At 31.8% G+C, this 16,633-nt stretch overlaps 5 protein-coding genes and 26 non-coding genes across 32 annotated transcripts; 12 read left to right on the top strand and 19 right to left on the bottom strand.

The window, feature by feature from the left end:
- Positions 1 to 304: 304 nt before the first annotated feature.
- Positions 305 to 1,690, top strand: Y73B6BL.23 (uncharacterized protein). The gene is made up of 7 exons (NM_068579.5): positions 305 to 381; positions 430 to 492; positions 538 to 616; positions 663 to 728; positions 779 to 919; positions 967 to 1,040; positions 1,087 to 1,690. The coding sequence occupies exons 1-7, from the start codon at positions 308 to 310 to the stop codon at positions 1,181 to 1,183; spliced, it is 594 nt and encodes a 197-aa protein (NP_500980.1). The 5' UTR covers positions 305 to 307; the 3' UTR covers positions 1,184 to 1,690.
- Positions 1,691 to 1,925: 235 nt separating this feature from the next.
- Positions 1,926 to 3,908, bottom strand: exos-2 (Exosome complex component RRP4 homolog). The gene is made up of 6 exons (NM_068577.4): positions 3,744 to 3,908; positions 3,514 to 3,682; positions 3,241 to 3,468; positions 2,503 to 2,658; positions 2,180 to 2,308; positions 1,926 to 2,132 (listed from the first exon to the last, which is right to left on the bottom strand). The coding sequence occupies exons 1-6, from the start codon at positions 3,881 to 3,883 to the stop codon at positions 2,043 to 2,045; spliced, it is 912 nt and encodes a 303-aa protein (NP_500978.1). The 5' UTR covers positions 3,884 to 3,908; the 3' UTR covers positions 1,926 to 2,042.
- Positions 2,733 to 3,245, top strand: Y73B6BL.22 (Nitrogen regulatory IIA protein). The gene is made up of 2 exons (NM_068578.2): positions 2,733 to 2,885; positions 2,933 to 3,245. The coding sequence occupies exons 1-2, from the start codon at positions 2,769 to 2,771 to the stop codon at positions 3,131 to 3,133; spliced, it is 318 nt and encodes a 105-aa protein (NP_500979.1). The 5' UTR covers positions 2,733 to 2,768; the 3' UTR covers positions 3,134 to 3,245.
- A 703-nt stretch (positions 3,909 to 4,611) lies between the features above and the next one.
- On the top strand, positions 4,612 to 4,632 carry 21ur-5528. Its single transcript, NR_055665.1, has one exon.
- Positions 4,633 to 5,803: 1,171 nt separating this feature from the next.
- On the top strand, positions 5,804 to 9,829 carry nlp-71 (Neuropeptide-Like Protein; the record flags this gene model as incomplete). 2 transcript variants are annotated; one of them, NM_171362.5, is made up of 3 exons in its annotated part: positions 5,804 to 5,917; positions 8,656 to 8,742; positions 9,499 to 9,829. In NM_171362.5, 3 exons carry the CDS (start codon positions 5,865 to 5,867, stop codon positions 9,623 to 9,625), a joined length of 267 nt encoding a protein of 88 aa, NP_741424.1. The 2 variants fall into 2 exon arrangements, with proteins under 2 accessions (NP_741424.1, NP_001368406.1); NM_001380276.1 differs by lacking the exons at positions 5,804 to 5,917; positions 8,656 to 8,742 and having other exon boundaries at positions 9,503 to 9,625.
- Positions 6,102 to 6,122, bottom strand: 21ur-5623. The gene has a single exon (NR_055664.1).
- Positions 6,103 to 6,123, bottom strand: 21ur-14203. The gene has a single exon (NR_055663.1).
- Positions 6,477 to 6,497, bottom strand: 21ur-15027. Its single transcript, NR_055662.1, has one exon.
- 21ur-15687 lies at positions 6,479 to 6,499 on the bottom strand. The gene has a single exon (NR_055661.1).
- On the bottom strand, positions 6,640 to 6,660 carry 21ur-1323. Its single transcript, NR_055660.1, has one exon.
- Positions 6,643 to 6,663, bottom strand: 21ur-9712. Its single transcript, NR_055659.1, has one exon.
- 21ur-11503 lies at positions 6,644 to 6,664 on the bottom strand. Its single transcript, NR_055658.1, has one exon.
- Positions 7,253 to 7,273, bottom strand: 21ur-11240. The gene has a single exon (NR_055657.1).
- On the bottom strand, positions 7,256 to 7,276 carry 21ur-15233. The gene has a single exon (NR_055656.1).
- On the bottom strand, positions 8,977 to 8,997 carry 21ur-3958. The gene has a single exon (NR_055655.1).
- 21ur-15244 lies at positions 9,747 to 9,767 on the top strand. The gene has a single exon (NR_055654.1).
- Positions 9,830 to 10,296: 467 nt separating the features above from the next.
- On the top strand, positions 10,297 to 10,317 carry 21ur-7036. Its single transcript, NR_055653.1, has one exon.
- Positions 10,318 to 10,672: 355 nt separating this feature from the next.
- Positions 10,673 to 10,693, bottom strand: 21ur-2450. Its single transcript, NR_055652.1, has one exon.
- 21ur-14551 lies at positions 10,674 to 10,694 on the bottom strand. Its single transcript, NR_055651.1, has one exon.
- Positions 10,695 to 11,016: 322 nt separating this feature from the next.
- srv-13 (G-protein coupled receptors family 1 profile domain-containing protein) lies at positions 11,017 to 14,215 on the bottom strand. The gene is made up of 6 exons (NM_182311.4): positions 14,027 to 14,215; positions 13,758 to 13,957; positions 13,537 to 13,673; positions 11,650 to 11,955; positions 11,284 to 11,407; positions 11,017 to 11,197 (listed from the first exon to the last, which is right to left on the bottom strand). The coding sequence occupies exons 1-6, from the start codon at positions 14,208 to 14,210 to the stop codon at positions 11,150 to 11,152; spliced, it is 999 nt and encodes a 332-aa protein (NP_872111.2). The 5' UTR covers positions 14,211 to 14,215; the 3' UTR covers positions 11,017 to 11,149.
- 21ur-9038 lies at positions 12,069 to 12,089 on the bottom strand. Its single transcript, NR_055650.1, has one exon.
- Positions 12,972 to 12,992, bottom strand: 21ur-10029. The gene has a single exon (NR_055649.1).
- On the top strand, positions 13,732 to 13,752 carry 21ur-11352. Its single transcript, NR_055648.1, has one exon.
- Positions 14,216 to 14,286: 71 nt separating the features above from the next.
- On the top strand, positions 14,287 to 14,307 carry 21ur-12022. Its single transcript, NR_055647.1, has one exon.
- 21ur-6998 lies at positions 14,288 to 14,308 on the top strand. The gene has a single exon (NR_055646.1).
- An 894-nt stretch (positions 14,309 to 15,202) lies between these two features.
- On the bottom strand, positions 15,203 to 15,223 carry 21ur-11774. Its single transcript, NR_055645.1, has one exon.
- Positions 15,224 to 15,605: 382 nt separating this feature from the next.
- 21ur-2182 lies at positions 15,606 to 15,626 on the top strand. The gene has a single exon (NR_055644.1).
- Positions 15,627 to 16,297: 671 nt separating this feature from the next.
- 21ur-11310 lies at positions 16,298 to 16,318 on the top strand. The gene has a single exon (NR_055643.1).
- Positions 16,299 to 16,319, top strand: 21ur-7248. The gene has a single exon (NR_055642.1).
- A 274-nt stretch (positions 16,320 to 16,593) lies between these two features.
- 21ur-13495 lies at positions 16,594 to 16,614 on the bottom strand. The gene has a single exon (NR_055641.1).
- Positions 16,597 to 16,617, bottom strand: 21ur-11692. Its single transcript, NR_055640.1, has one exon.
- Positions 16,618 to 16,633: the final 16 nt, after the last annotated feature.

The raw sequence follows: 16,633 nt of genomic DNA, 5'->3' as shown, positions 1-16,633 counted from the left end.
TATTCAAATAATTTTTGACTAAATGCAGCTTTTCTTTTCATTTTAAAGTAAATTTTTTATTCATTTCAAAACTGGCAATAAGTTTATTTGCTAGAAGTAGTTTTAGAAAGTAATATGTTTTAAAAATACGCAAATGCAAGTGAAATTCGCGAACCCGTGGTGATACCTAAATTTAGTTTACTGACTGCGCCTTTGATTACTGTAGCCTGTTTGCTTGGTTTCGAAACGTTTTGAATTCTCATTTTTTGTGCGAATTCACCTAATTTTTCTCCTATTAAGCTCAAAAAACGTTTTCCATTGTTTTCAGATGCCAAACTATCGAGGACGTCATCAAACGAGACAGAATTGGAGTTCTAAGCCAAGAGAAGAGCACTCCCCGAGGTATTTGAAATTAACAAAATGCCATTTTTTCGAGTACTTTCCTTTCAGCAAAGGCACATACACGGACAAAATCCGGAGCGTTCCAGTCAGTGAGGTCGTCAGGCAACAAACGTATGAAACTAATTTTTGAATGCTCCTAATTGATTCATTCTTCAGGGTGAACGACTGGGTGACTACAGGTGCTTATTCGCTTGGATCGCCAGACTCGTGGCCATCTTATCCGGACGAAATCATAGTGAGTGTCACAGTACAACGAAAAGATCTCATTTTTCTTGTTTTAGCTGATGAACGAGTCCCGAAATGCTCAGACATCCCGCAATTCGCGTCGGTCGGCTACTCCCGGTCCAGTGAGTTTATTTTCTTCATATTTTCGTTACGAGACTGATCTTGGTTTCAGAGATTGCCACAAGATAGAAGGACAAGAACTACAGCACCCACCGTTGCGCCGATTCCGTTCCAGAGGGCACAGCCTCGAATAGAAGTGGAGAGGCAAAGAATCAACGAGCCTGTCGCACAGGACCTGATTATCGATAATGAGGTACCAGAAAAGTTTCATCGATTATTAGTTGTAATGTATTTTTGTAGAACGGTACCAACAACTCCAACGATTCGAGTATCTGTGGCATTATGGAGGAATTCGAGGAGCTCGTATATCCACAGTGAGTATCTAAATCAATGAATTAACTCTGAAATCTCTTTTTCCAGATGGGTTTACTATCTGTACCCATTGATTCCCACCGCGCCCAACTGCAACAACGAGAAGTCGTACAAAGAAGGTTCCAATTGGTACATCTCTCCATGAATGATCTCCCTCTTCAGCTTCTCTCAATCTGTCATATTTCTTATGCCTGCGTGGCTCCTCATTCTTTCTCATATTGTCAGTCCCATCATACCCGTAATCAAACCCCCCCTCATTCAATTTTCTCTGTACCGGTTAAGAAGTTCTAACATTGTATTTTCCATGATTCTATATCAGGAGCTGTTTTCCCATTATTAATCCATAATATGATCGAAAGTTATTCACCATCGAGAATTAGAAGTTCGAATTAACTTCACATTGTTTTCTATGAAACGTTCATCCGATCCTCGTTTACCATTCGATCCTTTGTTATATTTTCCCATTTTTACTGTGCCCAACACCTCATATGCATCCTTTTAGGTTAGAAGTCTGCTAATTAGCAGCATAATTTTTGAGCTTTCACTGAATGTCTGTCCCATGCCTGCTCTCTCTTTTCCTTTTTGTTGTTTTCCTCTGGTCAATGTTTCAATTCTTCCTGGTTTTTTTTGAATCACAATAAACACTTTCCAGAAAATCGTCTCGATTCTCACTTGGTGGATTGAAAAGCGGATAGTGTGAATCGAAGTATATTCACTGAAATTGTTCGGTCATTAAGTTAGAATGTGGAGTTCAATTGAAACAATTCCTAGATCAAAAAAATTTCTGTGCGACCTTGGGTTTGCAAAGATTACGGGTCGATCGTTTAATTTCAGGGTATGGACCATTTCTTTCGAAACTTTCAGATTTTGTATCGCAGCTAATATCATCCGAAAAAGTAAAAAGTTTTATTTAATTGAAATGGTAAATAAGAAACTCAACAAGAAATAACAGCAACAAAAAAGGTAAATTTTAAATAGGGAGAGATCATTCAAAACAATTAGAATTACTTCTGCTGTTGAAGTTCCTGTAGAAGCCGTGCAGCAATCAGGTAGGCGAGTCGAGAAGACGTGTCTTGCTCGGCGAGCTCTTTGATCTGAAATTATTTTTCTAATTTTTTAAAACTGAAGAAACAATCGATACTTCATAAGGCTGACTCATTTCATAGCATGTTGTCAGTGAATTGAGGTAGATCGAGATGGAATAATCACGAAGAAGACGAACACAGGCAGCGATTCTGACCATAGTTACGCGTACGTCGGGAGGTACAATCTGAAATTTATTTTATTGCGAAAAAAGCCAAATTTTTTTGTTTTTCTTTTCGATTATGATGATCACGAGTATGATGAATAAATTATAAGGTCTCGTCAATCATTGGAATTATTATAATTTCTCGTTGTTGAGTCACCAAATATGTGCGCTAATTGTTATTTTCGATTCATTTTTCTCAAGAATCACTATCACACCTGAAACTCGTGAACATGTGATCCATCCTCTTCAAGTGTGGTCTCCGGCAACGACGGCGTGACCCACACACTTCCGTTGCAGCCAATAATCACAGCCATTCCGTAGGGTAACGTGTGAAAATGTTTCTTGGACTTTTTGATCAAATGTGGAGGAACCTGCAAAAAAAAGAAATTAATTCCGTGACTTCCCACTCATTTTGTGGATTTTTTTGTCGCTTTATTTATTTTGGCAGCATAAACAAAAAAGAAATATTGCTTTGAACGAGATGTCGCATAAGAATGAGAAAACTCAACACTTTGAAAAGGCGGAGGATATTCGTACAAAAGTGCTCGATTCAATGATCTACCGACTCGATGAACGTGCAAATATGGTTATCACGGAGGTTAGCTTTTCATTAATTTTTTTTGAAATAGAAAATTATTATTAAAGAGCCCAATTCCCGAATGGCGTGCTTATACACAATGGATTCTCATTGCTGCGTTGCTTGTAATTTTTTGTATTCTTCGTTATGGCGTCGAGACTGTTGAACTGCATCCAACTGCAAAGAAGGATCAAGATCCTGTGATTGAGTACAGAGATCGAGAATTGAATAAAACTTCTGAGGCTTTTAGAGCAAGACGCCGTACGTGAGCTAATTGGAATCAATTGGATGATGAATTTAAAGAAATATAACAACTTTCCGAACTATTATTTAAAAATTTATAATTGCGTTTTCTTAAGATTTTATAAAATATTACCTTAATCAATATTCCTTGTTGCAATTTTCCGTACTTATTATTTCTTGTGTGTAGCATAAGTGTTCCGTCGTGCTGGACTTGTTGGACTTCTGCACAGATCAGTTCTCCGTTTTTCAAGAATTCGCTCATTTTCTCCTCATCTTCTACATCTTTTCTGCGAAAGTCTCCTCCTGGCAGGAGAACTGAACCTAGTGGAAGATTTGCATGAAGACGAGATGCCACATCACACTGAAAAACAATTATCGTTATATTTTTCACTTAAAAATTTGAAACCTTCCACCGTTTTGCTTGAACCTCCACGACACGGGCAACTACAACATCTCCGACTTCACCAGCATATCGTTGTTTAATAGTTTTAACCATCAACAGTCGATTTAATTGTTGAACGACTCCAGAGAGAGAACTGACGATTTCTCCGTCGCGAACGTAAGTTCCATGTCCTCTGAAAATCTTAATTTTTTCATTTTTCAAAAAGATATAACAGTATTTTACAATATACATACCTCATAAACTGTTGCGGTGCATCACAAACTGAATGTCCTGGAATAACAATTTTTGTCTCATCAATATCATTTCTTGCTTCGGACATTGATAACATCATCCATGGTGATACGAGGGGTGGACCGGTGACTTCGAAACTCATTTTTTAAATTTTTTTTGTCTGCAAATAACCAAATTTAAATAAACTTAAATTAAACAAAGAAACTGAAAAAAGCTTTCATTCGAAATGAAAATAAAAATAATTATTTCCAACGACACTCCGAAATGACGGAAAGCGTGCTGTTTATCGTAAACCCACACGTCACTCAATTGGCGCCTATTCAAATGTTGATTTTCGACCATAAAAGTGCGAGCCAATTGAGCGTGCAAATTTAATTGTTTCTGCTAAACCAATGACGATGAAAACCCGAAATTGAAATAAAAATAAGGTTCGACACGAAGCCATTGTCTGACTTTTTATAAAGGTGTCATTGGAAGGAAGTGTGAGTTGAATGGGACACCTATAATTTCGACTTGCATGCGAACGGGAAAAATACAACAAAAGAGGATACGTAGAAATATATTGGAGAAAAACTGAGTATTTAAAACAGAAGTAAAAATCGTAAAGGAAAAATTTTCAAAACTTTGGTGGTTTATTGTGCGATTTTTAAATATTTCCTAGATTCCGATTTTGCGGGTTTATGTACTCTTTTTTATTTAGGTTGACTGTAAAAGTATTCTTCTCCATCTAAAAATTAAAAAAAAAACATTTTCAGACGGTAGACGGTCATGTGGAACTCTTAGAAAAAAGTTTTGAAATTTTGAAAAAATTGAAAAAAAATCAATGTTTCTGAAAAAACATTTATAAAGTTACCATTTTCTGATTAACAATGTTCGAATTTTCGAATTGGTATTTCTTATTTTGATTGAGAGTTTTATGAGAAGTATTGAAACATATTTTTGATATTATTCTTAAATTTCGTTAAAAGTTATTAAAAATGCATATGTACCCGGAATATTGTAATTGAGCCAGTATTTGAACAACTTCTCAAGAACTTCAACTAAACATTCGGTTAATTTCAGGAAAATCAATATTATTTCTTCTGTTCTATTCATATTTCAGATTGAAATCTTTCACAGAACAGTGCAAATTTCCTAAAAAGAATGTGTCGCAAAAGAAAGGTCCACATATTTTTCTAGCAGTTGTACACTTGCTCCATATTCGAAGCTCATTTTTTATTTTTTGTTTTATATCAAAAATTGTTAACTGACAACTAATTGACTATTTACTTTTCTAAAATTTCCCATAAAAATAGTAGTAGGAGTCTTACAAAAGCTCCCAGAAAAATTTGTAAAAAATCGAAAAAAAAAAACACTGTTTCTGATACACTATTTACAAAATTGTGGTTCATCGAAAACAATGTTTTCAAAATATTGTATCTAATACATCGAGGCATTGATTAATTTTAGAAGTTATAACTTGGTTGTCTTTAAATTTTTGAACAACTGTCAACTGGCAACTTATTGATTATTTAATTTTCTAAAATTTATCAATTTTACAGTTTGTAAACTGTTTTGAATGAATTGAGATATGAGCTGTTAAAGTATGATAGTCAGGTGCAAGTACTTATTTATTTTGTCATTTCATTTTTTCGTAGTTTTAAAATCGCTAACCAATGTCTAGAAAACTTTATACAAAATTATCCATAATTTGCATTATCAGAGCCCTTAATTTCCCACAAAAATTCGGCGAAAAATGTGGGTGGACGGACGGGTGTTTTTCGATGACAAATGGACAGATCAAAAGCTTTCATTAATTATTTGAATATACTTCTTTTCACTCATCTTCCGTCATTTTCACACGCCTACCGTACTCCTCCATTGACTTCGCAAATCGCGGCGAATTTGAAATTAATATTTTAAAGAAATTTCTTACAGAATCTTTTATATTTTTTTGCGTTGATTCCAAGATCCGGGGGAATTTTAAATTTTTATTCATCAATTCTAGAGACAGACTCTAACAAAAATTCTAATTTCTTCCTACCCCGAGACTCCGCCCACATCTTCGTTTAAAAGAGACTGAGAAACGGGAAAAAGCTTCCACTTGCTATTGCTCTAACGTCTCGTCTTCTTGTGCTCCGAATATGAAGTCGTCGTCAGTGCTCTCCGTTGCTTTGATTGTTCTCGTCATCGTTCAGTAAGTCAGATTTTGGTGTTTCTGGGAATTGTATAGGGTGCAAGTAGTTGTGGGAGTCTCTAAATAAGACTTTTGAGGAAATTTGATAGGTATACAGAGATTTAGAAGGAATTAGAAAGGTCTATTTCATATTGCTGCAGATCTTTGAAGAGTCTTGGGATGTTCCGAAGTAGTATAACAGGACGACCTGACTGAAACAACTCCAATAATTGATTTCAATAGAGTTGAGGAAAATAGAATACGTAAAACAGTGGGTAAAAGTGTCTAAAATCTTTTCAACAAAATTTTTTTTTGTTTGGTTTGAAATTAAAAAACCGGTCAATATTCAATAAACTTATTGGAGCCTGTTTCAGACATGCCCTATTATCACAAAGAATTTTTAGAACGAACCACATTTTGTTCCCTACGAAATTTGATTTATTTTGTTATGTTGAAAATGCACTTTTAAAAGTTTCGAATGCCTTCTTTTATTCTCAATTTCACCCTGCAATTATTCTGGTACATCAGTTTAGAGATTTACGCAGCTTTCATTAGTTCTTCCTTTTCTGAAATATCTTGAATCCGTAGATGTAACAGTCGATTACACCATGGAAAATGGAGACAAAATTTATGTTAAATGTGTGAAACAGTAAATTAATTTTTCAGAGTTCAGAAAAACAACTCAAACGAACGCTTATTTTTTCCAATGAACAGTTTTTTAGCCTCTGAATGTGTTTTATAAATTAAAGGAGCACCATGTTGAATTAATGGTGTATAAGTTTGCTAAAAAACTTCAGCATTCTGTGAAACAGTAATTTTTGACTCATGTCTTTCAAGCAACAATTTTCTCTAGGTTTTGCCGTTACAGTATGTTTTTATTTTCAGCTATATTAACAGTTTATGAAAATTTTTTGAAACAGAAATAACCGTTCCCACAGACTTTTTTATCAAACAAAGCTTATTGTGAAAATTTATATGAAAATTCATTAAACTTGCCAGTCATCATGTCTGATCCATATAATTACGTTCAGTTTTCTAAGAAACTATAAATAGTAAGAACAATGTCCCGCTTTAGAGAAAATGAGATATTTTTAAAATTACCTTGCCGCAAATATCTAAAAAAATCCAATTGCCCGGAAACACCTTTAAAGAAAAGTTGCAAAAAATGTAGAAAATGTTAAATAGTGTACAAACACCATGATGCCTATAAAAATCTATTTTTTTTCAAAATGTATGTTTCCAACGTCCGACGTTTTCTGAGTACTGCCCCGGCTAAAGTGACAAAATTTCTACAGATGAAAGTCGCAAAATTTCGGGCGGTCAAATTTTCAAAGTCAACTCTTTTGAAAGTTCTAGTCACACCGTTTCGTAAAATTAATAACTTCTTATTATTTTGAATAATCTTACAAAAAAAGTTTGAAACAGTAAAAATATGAATCAGGAATTATTATTATTATTATTATTATTAAAATTGGTGTACCCCCAAAACATCCAAATTTTGTAATGAGTTGTTCTGAAAATTTCAAAGTTTTGAAAAAATGGCATGCGTTTATTTAAAATTTAAAATTTTGCCAACTACACATAGTCAAAACTTGCGGATCTTAGCAACCTAAAATATACCCAAATCGCCGAATAAAAGCTGAAAAAATTATTAAAATAAGCCTTAAAGGGTGAAAATCCAACAAAAAAATCAAGCTCCGCCCGCTGCGATACTTTTGCAAAATTTGAGATTTTCCCTAGAAATAGGCCTTTTTCCAAAATTTCTTACCGCTATAGGCTTTTTTTCTAGAAATTATCATTACAAAATTTGGTAGTTTTGGGTCATCTTGGGTCTAAAAAGCAACATTTCAGATTTCGGTACTCCACCATTAATAATAATAATAATTGATTTAAATTTTTCTGTTTCAAGTTTTCATTGTTTCATGAGCAAATTTTGTGCCTATCTTAAGTGCCTATCTTAAGTGCACTGAGCGCCCGTCATGCGAGTTTTGCAATTAGACTTTCTTGTCGGTACCCCACCTCTAAAACACGGAACTAACATTTTCCGATCGTAAAAAAGTAACATCATATTTTCCCACGTTTTATGATCAACCAACCCACATTCCAGTCAAATGATACCACGTAATGATCACATTGTTGCCAAAGTTATATTTATATTTTTTCCATTAAATGAAAAGAAGTTCCCACACTCTTTTCCCATGCTTTTCCTCCGCACAATCAAGATTTCAGAGGGTGATGCGAGAAGGGTCATTGACCATGAATTATAACAACAATTCAAAGATATATTTCAAAAAGTAAAATGAATATTTTATGATACAAAAAATGTATAAAATCGTACAATTACTACATGAAAAAACACTTTCTGATTTGGTTATTCATACTTTTCCTTTCTATTCTTGTTCATTTCTAATCCTTTCATCATTGGTATCTTTGTAATTTTATAAATTCTAAAGTTTTAATTCAAAAAAAAGACTAGATAATGAATAATTGATAAAACATATCGCAACCGGGAAGGATAATTTATGAGTTTCCACCCTCTGAGGCGCGGGAAACAAAAAAAGTAAAAATGTACTGAAATACAAAATGACGTGTTTGGATGAACAATTTGACCCATGGGGATTCATGGAATGTATTAGTGGTTTACCCGAAATAAAAAAGGCATCAGAGCTCAAAAACGTGCATATTTAGTACGAATATATTCTCTAACATGTTGTTTTTTTTTTAGTTTTGAAGAATCTTGAAATAGATTTATTTTTCAGATTGATCTCCGCATCACTAGCATCTGTCCCATCATCATCTGCAGTTTCCGATGGACAAATTGACTTTGATGCACTGGCGGCTAAAATGTGAGATAGTCATGATTAATTTATTACTGTTTCAGGAAAAAAGTAAAGCTAGGGCTTTTGAAACTGTGGATAGTTTTCCATATTTTTTGTGATTAAAAATATTAGTGAAGCCGGGTGTCGTGGCAATTTCAATTTCGGTGACTTCTGAAATAGCCAAAAATGTAAAGTTTTAAGCCAAACCTCAAATCATTAGAATTTTGGTAGAAAATTAATCTTGAATTACTAAAACTACGACCTACAGCAATGGCGAGACTATCATAATTTTTAAACGTTCGCCAATTTCAGAAAAAATCGAAACAGTGAAAAATATTAAGCTTTTTCAAAGTTATATTTAATGAAAAATTCTGGAGATTAAGAAAAACCCTCATATATAGAAAAGAAAGTGCATTTTTCGAAAATTAAAAATCCAGATATACACTACCAGTTTTACAATAAAATTTCAAAATAAAAACAGCACAAAGCCTCTAAAATATTTAAATTTCAAAAATTTAAAGCATTACTTGAATTTAAAATTTCCAGAGAAAATACATTTGGCCAACTTCCAGAACTGTGAAACCCTTTGTGATCGTCACTGAAAAAATAGGAAAATTTCTTTTTTTTAAAGGTTGACTATTTTATTTGGTCATTCTAGCATCTACTACTCTACTTCCATGATTTTTTTTTCTTTATTTTAAAAATAAATTTAAAACGACCCTCTTAATTTTGAGCACAGAATAACATAAAACTTCCGATCATTGTATAACCATTCAATTTCAGAGAAATGCTCCGACCAAACAGATACTGGAAAAGAGCCCACAACATTGACACTCGCGCCCTAAATCAATTCAAAAACTGCTACTTTTCACCAATTCAATGTGTTCTCATGGAACGTCGTCGTAAATAGATTCCCTTGTTCATCATTCCCTCAACCTCTTTTTCAAATATTAAAAAAACTGCTCTGTTCCATGTGTGTGTGTTCATGTTTCAACCTGTGTTTCAACCACCCACAGATCTCCAAAAAATGTTATGGTTTTGAAATCTAAAGAAAATTTCTACTTTGCCCCAGTCTTTTTTGTGTCTTTTTTTTTGAATGAAAGACAATGTTATGTGCACTTTATGGTTGGAAATTTTAAAAAGAACTTTTGAAAAAGACGAGTGAAGCTATTTAGGCCACTTTTTCAGGTAAATAAATTATTAAAAGCCTTCCTAAGATGTTTGGATGTTTTATAATTAAAGAAAATTTCAAATTATTTTTTAAATCCAAAAATTCCAAAAAAATTGAAACAGTTTCAAATCGACTTTTATCCAGTTCAAAGTGCTCGTGTGTAGCTAAAAATTTTTGAAGAACTAAAACACCTAACGAAAAACTGTTCACGATTCTGCAAATTGCGAGCGAGGAAGGTGATTGAAAAGGTGAATGTCTAGATGTCTAGATTACATGTTAACATTTTAAAATGCTTCCAATTAACTACCGTTATTATGATTTTTAAACAAGAAATTAAAGAAACAAAACTTATTTAAAAAACAGTCTGTTTCAAAATGTTATCAAAAAATATTTGCATTTTTATTTTTCACTTCTTCGTCTCTAGTTTCTTCGAAAAAAAAAGTCAGCAAGATTTTTTAAACCGCGTTCATCAGACAAATTGAAACACAAAAAACAAGATACATTCGGTCACTTCCAAAGACCTTTCAATCCAATTTCTTCCAACAAACAACAGGAAAAAGAAGGTGGTAGTTAGAGTATAAGTGGTGCACGAAAAAACACGGGATCAGGCATCTGTGAAAAAAGAAATTGAGAGGGTGGAATAGTTGAAGGGACGATTAGAAAATAATACAAAATGGAAGGACAGGAAACTATGACGATGTGCAAAACGATTCTTGGTGTAGCTACATTTGCAGAAATAAGTGTACTTGTATCGGATTGGGAAGGATATGACGTGGTGAAATGAGGTTTAAAAACGGCAGTGTTCTAATAAGATAAAATAATCTGTTGTCTAGAATATTAAATTTTTGAAACCGTGATTTTTTTTTCAAAATTCCGTAATTCAATATCTGACGAGAAGGCGTTTTGAGTTTTATGGAAAACTAATTAATGCAAATTAAAAATAAAATTAAAAGTAGCAGACCCAAAAATAAGAGCGACAAAATAAAAATCTAGTTTTTTTTTCTGGAATTTTCATGTCTCCCGCTTCTATCCTTCCCGATTCTAATTGTTTTTCCACATTAACAGTTTAGAACCTCTCTGAACAACAATTAAACCAACATTAAACATTTTTATATGTTACTGTTACGGAAAACGTTTAAATCCCATGAATAATTTTTGTTTACAATATTCTCCCAAAAATAATTAAAACGTATATATAAACTCAAAAAGTGTGAAACATTTTTTGTGAACAAATAAATAAAATACATTTTTTATTCTAAATCTCTAATTGTAAACAGCGACGCTTGGCCTTCGATTTACCATTGCCGACTTCTGAAATTAAAAAAAATTACAACAAGTAAGCTTTTTTTTGAATAAAGTAGAATAAAAATAAACCAAAATGAAACAATTGATTGTACCGTGATCATTGCAGTGTTATTAACTGATAAATGTTTACGAAGTCCCACTTGATAGAGTACATATTTTCTCAAAGAATCTGAGAATATCCACAAAAGATATGGATTGATACTAGCAAATAGATCACTGAAAAATTGATTGGTACTTGTGTATTATACCCCCGCCATTTAAAAAACTAAATTTTTAATTTATAAATTAAAACGTGTGGACTTTTAGGCTTGGAAAAACACCATTCCTAAGCCTAACGAGGAAAATGGGTATCACGTTTAATTAATATGGATAAATTAATGGAAATTTGTTTAATTTTTAAAATGGCGGGGGTATCAATTGATTATTTACTGATTTAACATTAAAAAAAACAGTCGAACCTCAGTAAATTATATAAAACATAAAATTCATCGAGAGTTAGTTCAAAAACTTTAGCAACTTTCAAGATAAAGAAAATAAGAATTGTCATTTGAACTGATACAATAACTGAGCACATTATGAAAAGACGTCGCTCTCTTTTTCGATCGTTTTCTTTTGTTTTTGAAACATTAATAGATAAACTATTTAATTTTGCATTTCTTTTATGTAAAATGATAAACAGGAAACAATACGCAGTGATTAGATAAATATAATTCGCAAATAAAAAGAAACCACCAATGGAAAAGAAAATAGTTGTCATTTGTTTGCTGAAATTTCGCATTTTAAATTTTGCATAAAATAAAACTTTAAATTGGAAAATTATGAGACTAAAGTGTAATCCACGCATTTTTAAAATTCACATTGGTTTACAACTTTGGGGGAAAAACAAGAGCTTGAAATATTGAAGTTTCGAAACAAAGACTCTTCCTTAAGGAAACAGTGAAACATTGGGTTAAATTTTTTAGAAAATTTACCGTATTTCTTCTATTAATATGGCTGCAATACTATTTTTCGATGGCCTTACCGCTTGCAATACTAATAGGGAGTGCAATACTATTTTTCAGAACATTTTTCTGAGTTGGGACTTACTAGTTTTTACTTGAAAGAACTCCAACTTTACTTAAAAATTTAGAAAATTTGATTGTAATTGCAACAAAAAAGGTTCAGTAACTTCAGTCTCATAGAAGTTTTAACAAAAATGGTTGCAAAATAGGCGAAAATGTTGTTAAAATCTTAAAATTAGTAACTAGCGTTTGCAAAAAAAAAATAGTAGACGCAATACTGTTAGGGAGTGCAAGACTAATAGGGAGTGCCATACTAATTTTCGGAAGGTCTCCGAGGGGCAATACTAATAGGGAGTGCAATACTAATAGGGAGTGCAAGACTAATAGGGAGGCCATACTAATAGAAGAAATACGGTATTACTTATGATTAGTTTTTGGCTTTTTGGCCAAAACCCCGGTTTTCGGATTTGTAAAATTTTTTGTAGAATTGTTCAAAATTCAAAAAAATTCAAAAAAAAAAAACATTTTGTTTCTTTTTTGGTCCAATATTTTTTGTAGCAGACCTGGCCATCACGCCTGCCCATTTTTTGGTGTGCGTCAAAAATTCTAAAATACATTTTAGGGCTCCCTTCCTCAGAAATTTGAAAAAAATTGTTCGAATTTTTTTATTGTTCGAATTTTCAGCAGGTTTTCTTCAATTCTTTTTGGCGGATTTTAACATTCAATTTGAAATTTAAAAATTGAACGCATCCTGTAAATGTTCATAGAAATAGCAAAAAAGGTGTGCAAATTCCATTAAAATGTATTAAAAAAACAGGAATGTTTTTAACACACAATTGAAACACACTTTTTTTAATTAAAAAATCTTCAATTTGCCGATTTACTGACAATTTGTCGAGTCGCCAATTTTCTGAAAACAATCGGAAAAGTGATCTTGCGTCTACTTTTTTGGTGCATACCCGTCTCACTAATTTTGAAATAATAAAAACAGTTTTTGCTTATTTTACAACTATTTTTTCCGAATTTCTATGAGACTCAAATAAAATAATTTTTGTTGCAATTATAGTCAAATTTTCTAAATTTCAACATAAAATTTGAGTTCTTTCATGTAAAAACTGGTTAGCCCCAACACAGAAAAATGTTTTGAAAATTAGTATTGCCTTCCCTAATAGTATTGTAAGCGGGAATACTTTCGAAAAATAATATTGCAGCCATACTAATAGAAGAAATACGGTATTTTCTACTAGAGAATTGCAGATTTTTTTTCAAACGTCATTTTCTTTCTTGATTACTAATGGATTTAGTATAATCATACTTTTCATCAAACTTCCCCCTTAAACTTACTCTAAAAATACAGGAACCAGACCATTTTTTTCGTTGATAGCAAGCTGTGTTTTATTGAAAAAAGTGAGTAATCCAACCAACATTCCAGGCAAAAATTGAACAGAAATTGCTATCCAAAGCCGTTTCGATTTCCACATCTGAAAAATTTTCTGTTTCAATGTTTGGATAAATAATTGGACGTTTAAAATTTTATAGTTTCTCTCATATTACTAATAACTAACTTTGTGATAACTTCCTGGTAATAACATTGCAGATAATCGATTAGTAGCTAACACGGATACACACATTGCCTGACATATTCCCGTACTCCACGCAATATACAAATAAATATGAGCATAGATTGCATCTAGATAAATGTAAAAATCATTGAAAAATCCAAATTTCGGAAACATTACTCCGAAATAATTAGCGAAAAGGGTGCCTGGAAAAGAGTTTTTGAATTTGTTAGACATTTAAAACATTTTTTAATCTTTTCAAAATGACAACTCACTCAAATCAATTATTGCAGTGGATATGCATAATTTGAAGAAAGGTGTCGCTAATTCGTCAAACTTTCGGAATTGAGCTTTTATCATAAAATACCACAAGAACAGGTAAAAGGGTACTGTAACAGTGACTATTGCAAACTGACATAACTCAATGGAGCTGATGAGCAGGGAAGGTAGCAGAGCCATTTTACACTGAAAAATTTTAATTTTTTAAAACTGTTTCTAAATCATGATAAGAAAGTTCAAAAAAAAGTTTACGAAATTGAATAAGACAAATTAGACAAATTAACAAATGCCATCAAATTTCATCAAATCCCAATCTGAAAATCTGTTTCCAATTTTGTGAAGATTGTTTCAGAACTATGCTAAAAGAAATGGGCATGAAATATATTTAATTATTTTTTTTTAATAGAAATTATTCTTACATAATAGTGTTTGATTTTTTTAACAACTATTTTTCTTAAAAACTGGAACAATGTTTGCAATTCCGTGAAGGAAGCAAGTCAGAAATTAGAATGAACTTTTAGGTTTTGATTTTTGAAAGTCATTTATGAAATAAAATCATTTTATTACGCCAGAAAATAAGTGTTGACGTATTTGACCAATTTGCAAGTTTCCTAAAATTTATGAGAGATTATATTCCCAGGGACAATTTGAAATAACCCTAAACATAATGAAATTATTTATGATACGTTTTCTGTTCCTGTACTAACATTAAAAATGTTCACTCAAATAGGGTTGGGACAAAAGCGATTACAAAAAACTGAATTTTGTCGCTTTTAACAACTAAGAGTTAAGACTTTAGAAATACAGTTTTTTTGTTGTTTTTTATCCAAAAAAAACCAAAATATTAATTTTGCAAAAAAAAAACAACAGCCCTGGTTGTGATCAATTGAGCATACTCTACATGCAAACTTAATAAATAATCTTAATAATATAAACAATTTCAGAAGCTTGAGCCAAAAAAAAACTGAGTTTCTTTGATCATATTCAAACTTGGCTTTTGCGGACAACTTCATAACAAACTACGCCAATTTTTGTAAGCTGCCTGGCAACTTATTGAAACCCTTTTTAAACAGTTTCCTGGTAGAATATTGACATCGTAATGATTTCATTTTTAAAAAGTTAGCTCTTAATGCCGATCACTGTTCACTGCAATAAAAGGAAAATATTTGAAAAAGTAAGTTGAAGATTTGTTAACACTAGCAGATAAAATTTCATACTATATAACTTATTAGAAACAGTAAATTTTTGTGGTTAATCTTAAAATAGTAAAACTCTGTTAGCAACTGATAACGTAACTGAAATTCAATCAACTGTGAAATGTATGCCAAAACGAACGTTTTTATATCAAAATTTAAACGCATGACCTATTTTTTCGCAGATGGATGATTTTGGGTTCCGAAGTAGAATAATTTTAAATTTCAAATTAATTTTTAGATTATAGAACCATTTTATGTTTTTTGACATACTGATGGTGTTTCGAGTTTTTGAATTAAATGACAGAATGGCAAAAAACATTTCAGAAAAAAATTACGGTTTCACCAAAATGTGAAATTGTTTCCTAATTTCAGTTTATGTTCGTTCAAGCACAAGATGAATTTTAAATGTTATTTTTGTAAATTATATTTCGAAAAGTTAAAAAATGTATAAAGCATAAAATTATAATTCACATGTTCTTTGTATGACTTTAATGGAAAATTTGAAGAATTTGAGCAGGTGATTTGCAATTAATTGCATTATATTCTATGAAAGAAAAAAGAAGAAAAAACAACAGATTCTCAGAACTTTTTCTCTGAATTGATATAGAAAAACCCAGCAATTAGAGTTTGTTTGTATGGCAACAATTAGATGTTTGATGTCAGAAAAGGTTTACGTAGTATTAAACTAATTTGGGCGATTAGTTCTGAATAAGAAAAGTAATTGTCGATTGTTATGATTAATCATTACCATAATTTATTTCAAATTAATGATAAAATTGCTTCAGATAGTTAAATCTGAGTTTTGTTTGTTTAAAAATTATATGTACCTGGCAGAGGAAATCAATTATTTTTCCTTTGGGTAAAATTGGTGCCTAATATAGCTTCCAAGAAACCACTAATTTTTTAATATTGTTTTTGTTTTTAAAGGAAATGCTAAGATTTTCACATTTTATTCTTTCGTTTTAGGAAATAAGAGGAGAATAAAAACAAAAAACCTGAAAGTTAAAATCATTTTTAAAAAAACTGCTGTTTCAAAAAATGTATTAAAATTTATCGAAATTTGCGAAAATATTTTGAAAAGTCAGATTTGCATAAAAGACAGGTTACTTTTACTTTGTTAGTAGGCAAAACGAGGCAGGCAAAAGTTGCCTTAAAAAGCAGGCTGGTATTCTTTGGCTGCGTGGAAAGCTCGGAACACACACAAAACAAGAGTGGTAAGTAATTTCCAGGTTGTACTTCTTTGCGTATTTATTTCAAGAACTACTAACAATTTGCAGTTTTTTTTTACTTCGGAAAGTGATACTACATTAACTGAAGTAATTTTGTTTTCAAACTACAATTCATTTTCATAAAAATTATTCTTTGAAAATGCAATTATTCAAGTAATAATAACCTTTTATTATTCAC

This window comes from Caenorhabditis elegans, chromosome IV (genome assembly GCF_000002985.6).
Source record: "Caenorhabditis elegans chromosome IV".
Classification (NCBI taxonomy): Eukaryota; Metazoa; Nematoda; class Chromadorea; order Rhabditida; family Rhabditidae; genus Caenorhabditis; species Caenorhabditis elegans.
The sequence above is the reverse complement of the archived record's forward strand: the minus strand, read 5'-3'. Positions and strand labels throughout refer to the sequence as shown.

Bases quoted from the DNA above. Each gene is read 5' to 3' on its own strand.
- Y73B6BL.22 (NM_068578.2), top strand. From the start codon at position 2,769: ATGTCGCATAAGAATGAGAAAACTCAACACTTTGAAAAGGCGGAGGAT. The intron at 2,886-2,932 runs GTTAGCTTTTCA...TTATTATTAAAG, and splicing joins CAAATATGGTTATCACGGAG to AGCCCAATTCCCGAATGGCG.
- exos-2 (NM_068577.4), bottom strand. From the start codon at position 3,883: ATGAGTTTCGAAGTCACCGGTCCACCCCTCGTATCACCATGGATGATG. The intron at 2,659-3,240 runs GTAATATTTTAT...TTTTTTTTGCAG, and splicing joins AACAAGGAATATTGATTAAG to GTTCCTCCACATTTGATCAA. The intron at 2,309-2,502 runs GTGTGATAGTGA...AATAAATTTCAG, and splicing joins CACATGTTCACGAGTTTCAG to ATTGTACCTCCCGACGTACG.
- Y73B6BL.23 (NM_068579.5), top strand. From the start codon at position 308: ATGCCAAACTATCGAGGACGTCATCAAACGAGACAGAATTGGAGTTCT. The intron at 382-429 runs GTATTTGAAATT...CTTTCCTTTCAG, and splicing joins AGAGAAGAGCACTCCCCGAG to CAAAGGCACATACACGGACA. The intron at 1,041-1,086 runs GTGAGTATCTAA...CTCTTTTTCCAG, and splicing joins GAGGAGCTCGTATATCCACA to ATGGGTTTACTATCTGTACC.
- srv-13 (NM_182311.4), bottom strand. From the start codon at position 14,210: ATGGCTCTGCTACCTTCCCTGCTCATCAGCTCCATTGAGTTATGTCAG. The intron at 13,674-13,757 runs GTTAGTTATTAG...AAAATTTTTCAG, and splicing joins TACCAGGAAGTTATCACAAA to ATGTGGAAATCGAAACGGCT. The intron at 11,956-13,536 runs GTAAGTTTAAGG...GCGAAATTTCAG, and splicing joins CTGGTTCCTGTATTTTTAGA to CAAACAAATGACAACTATTT.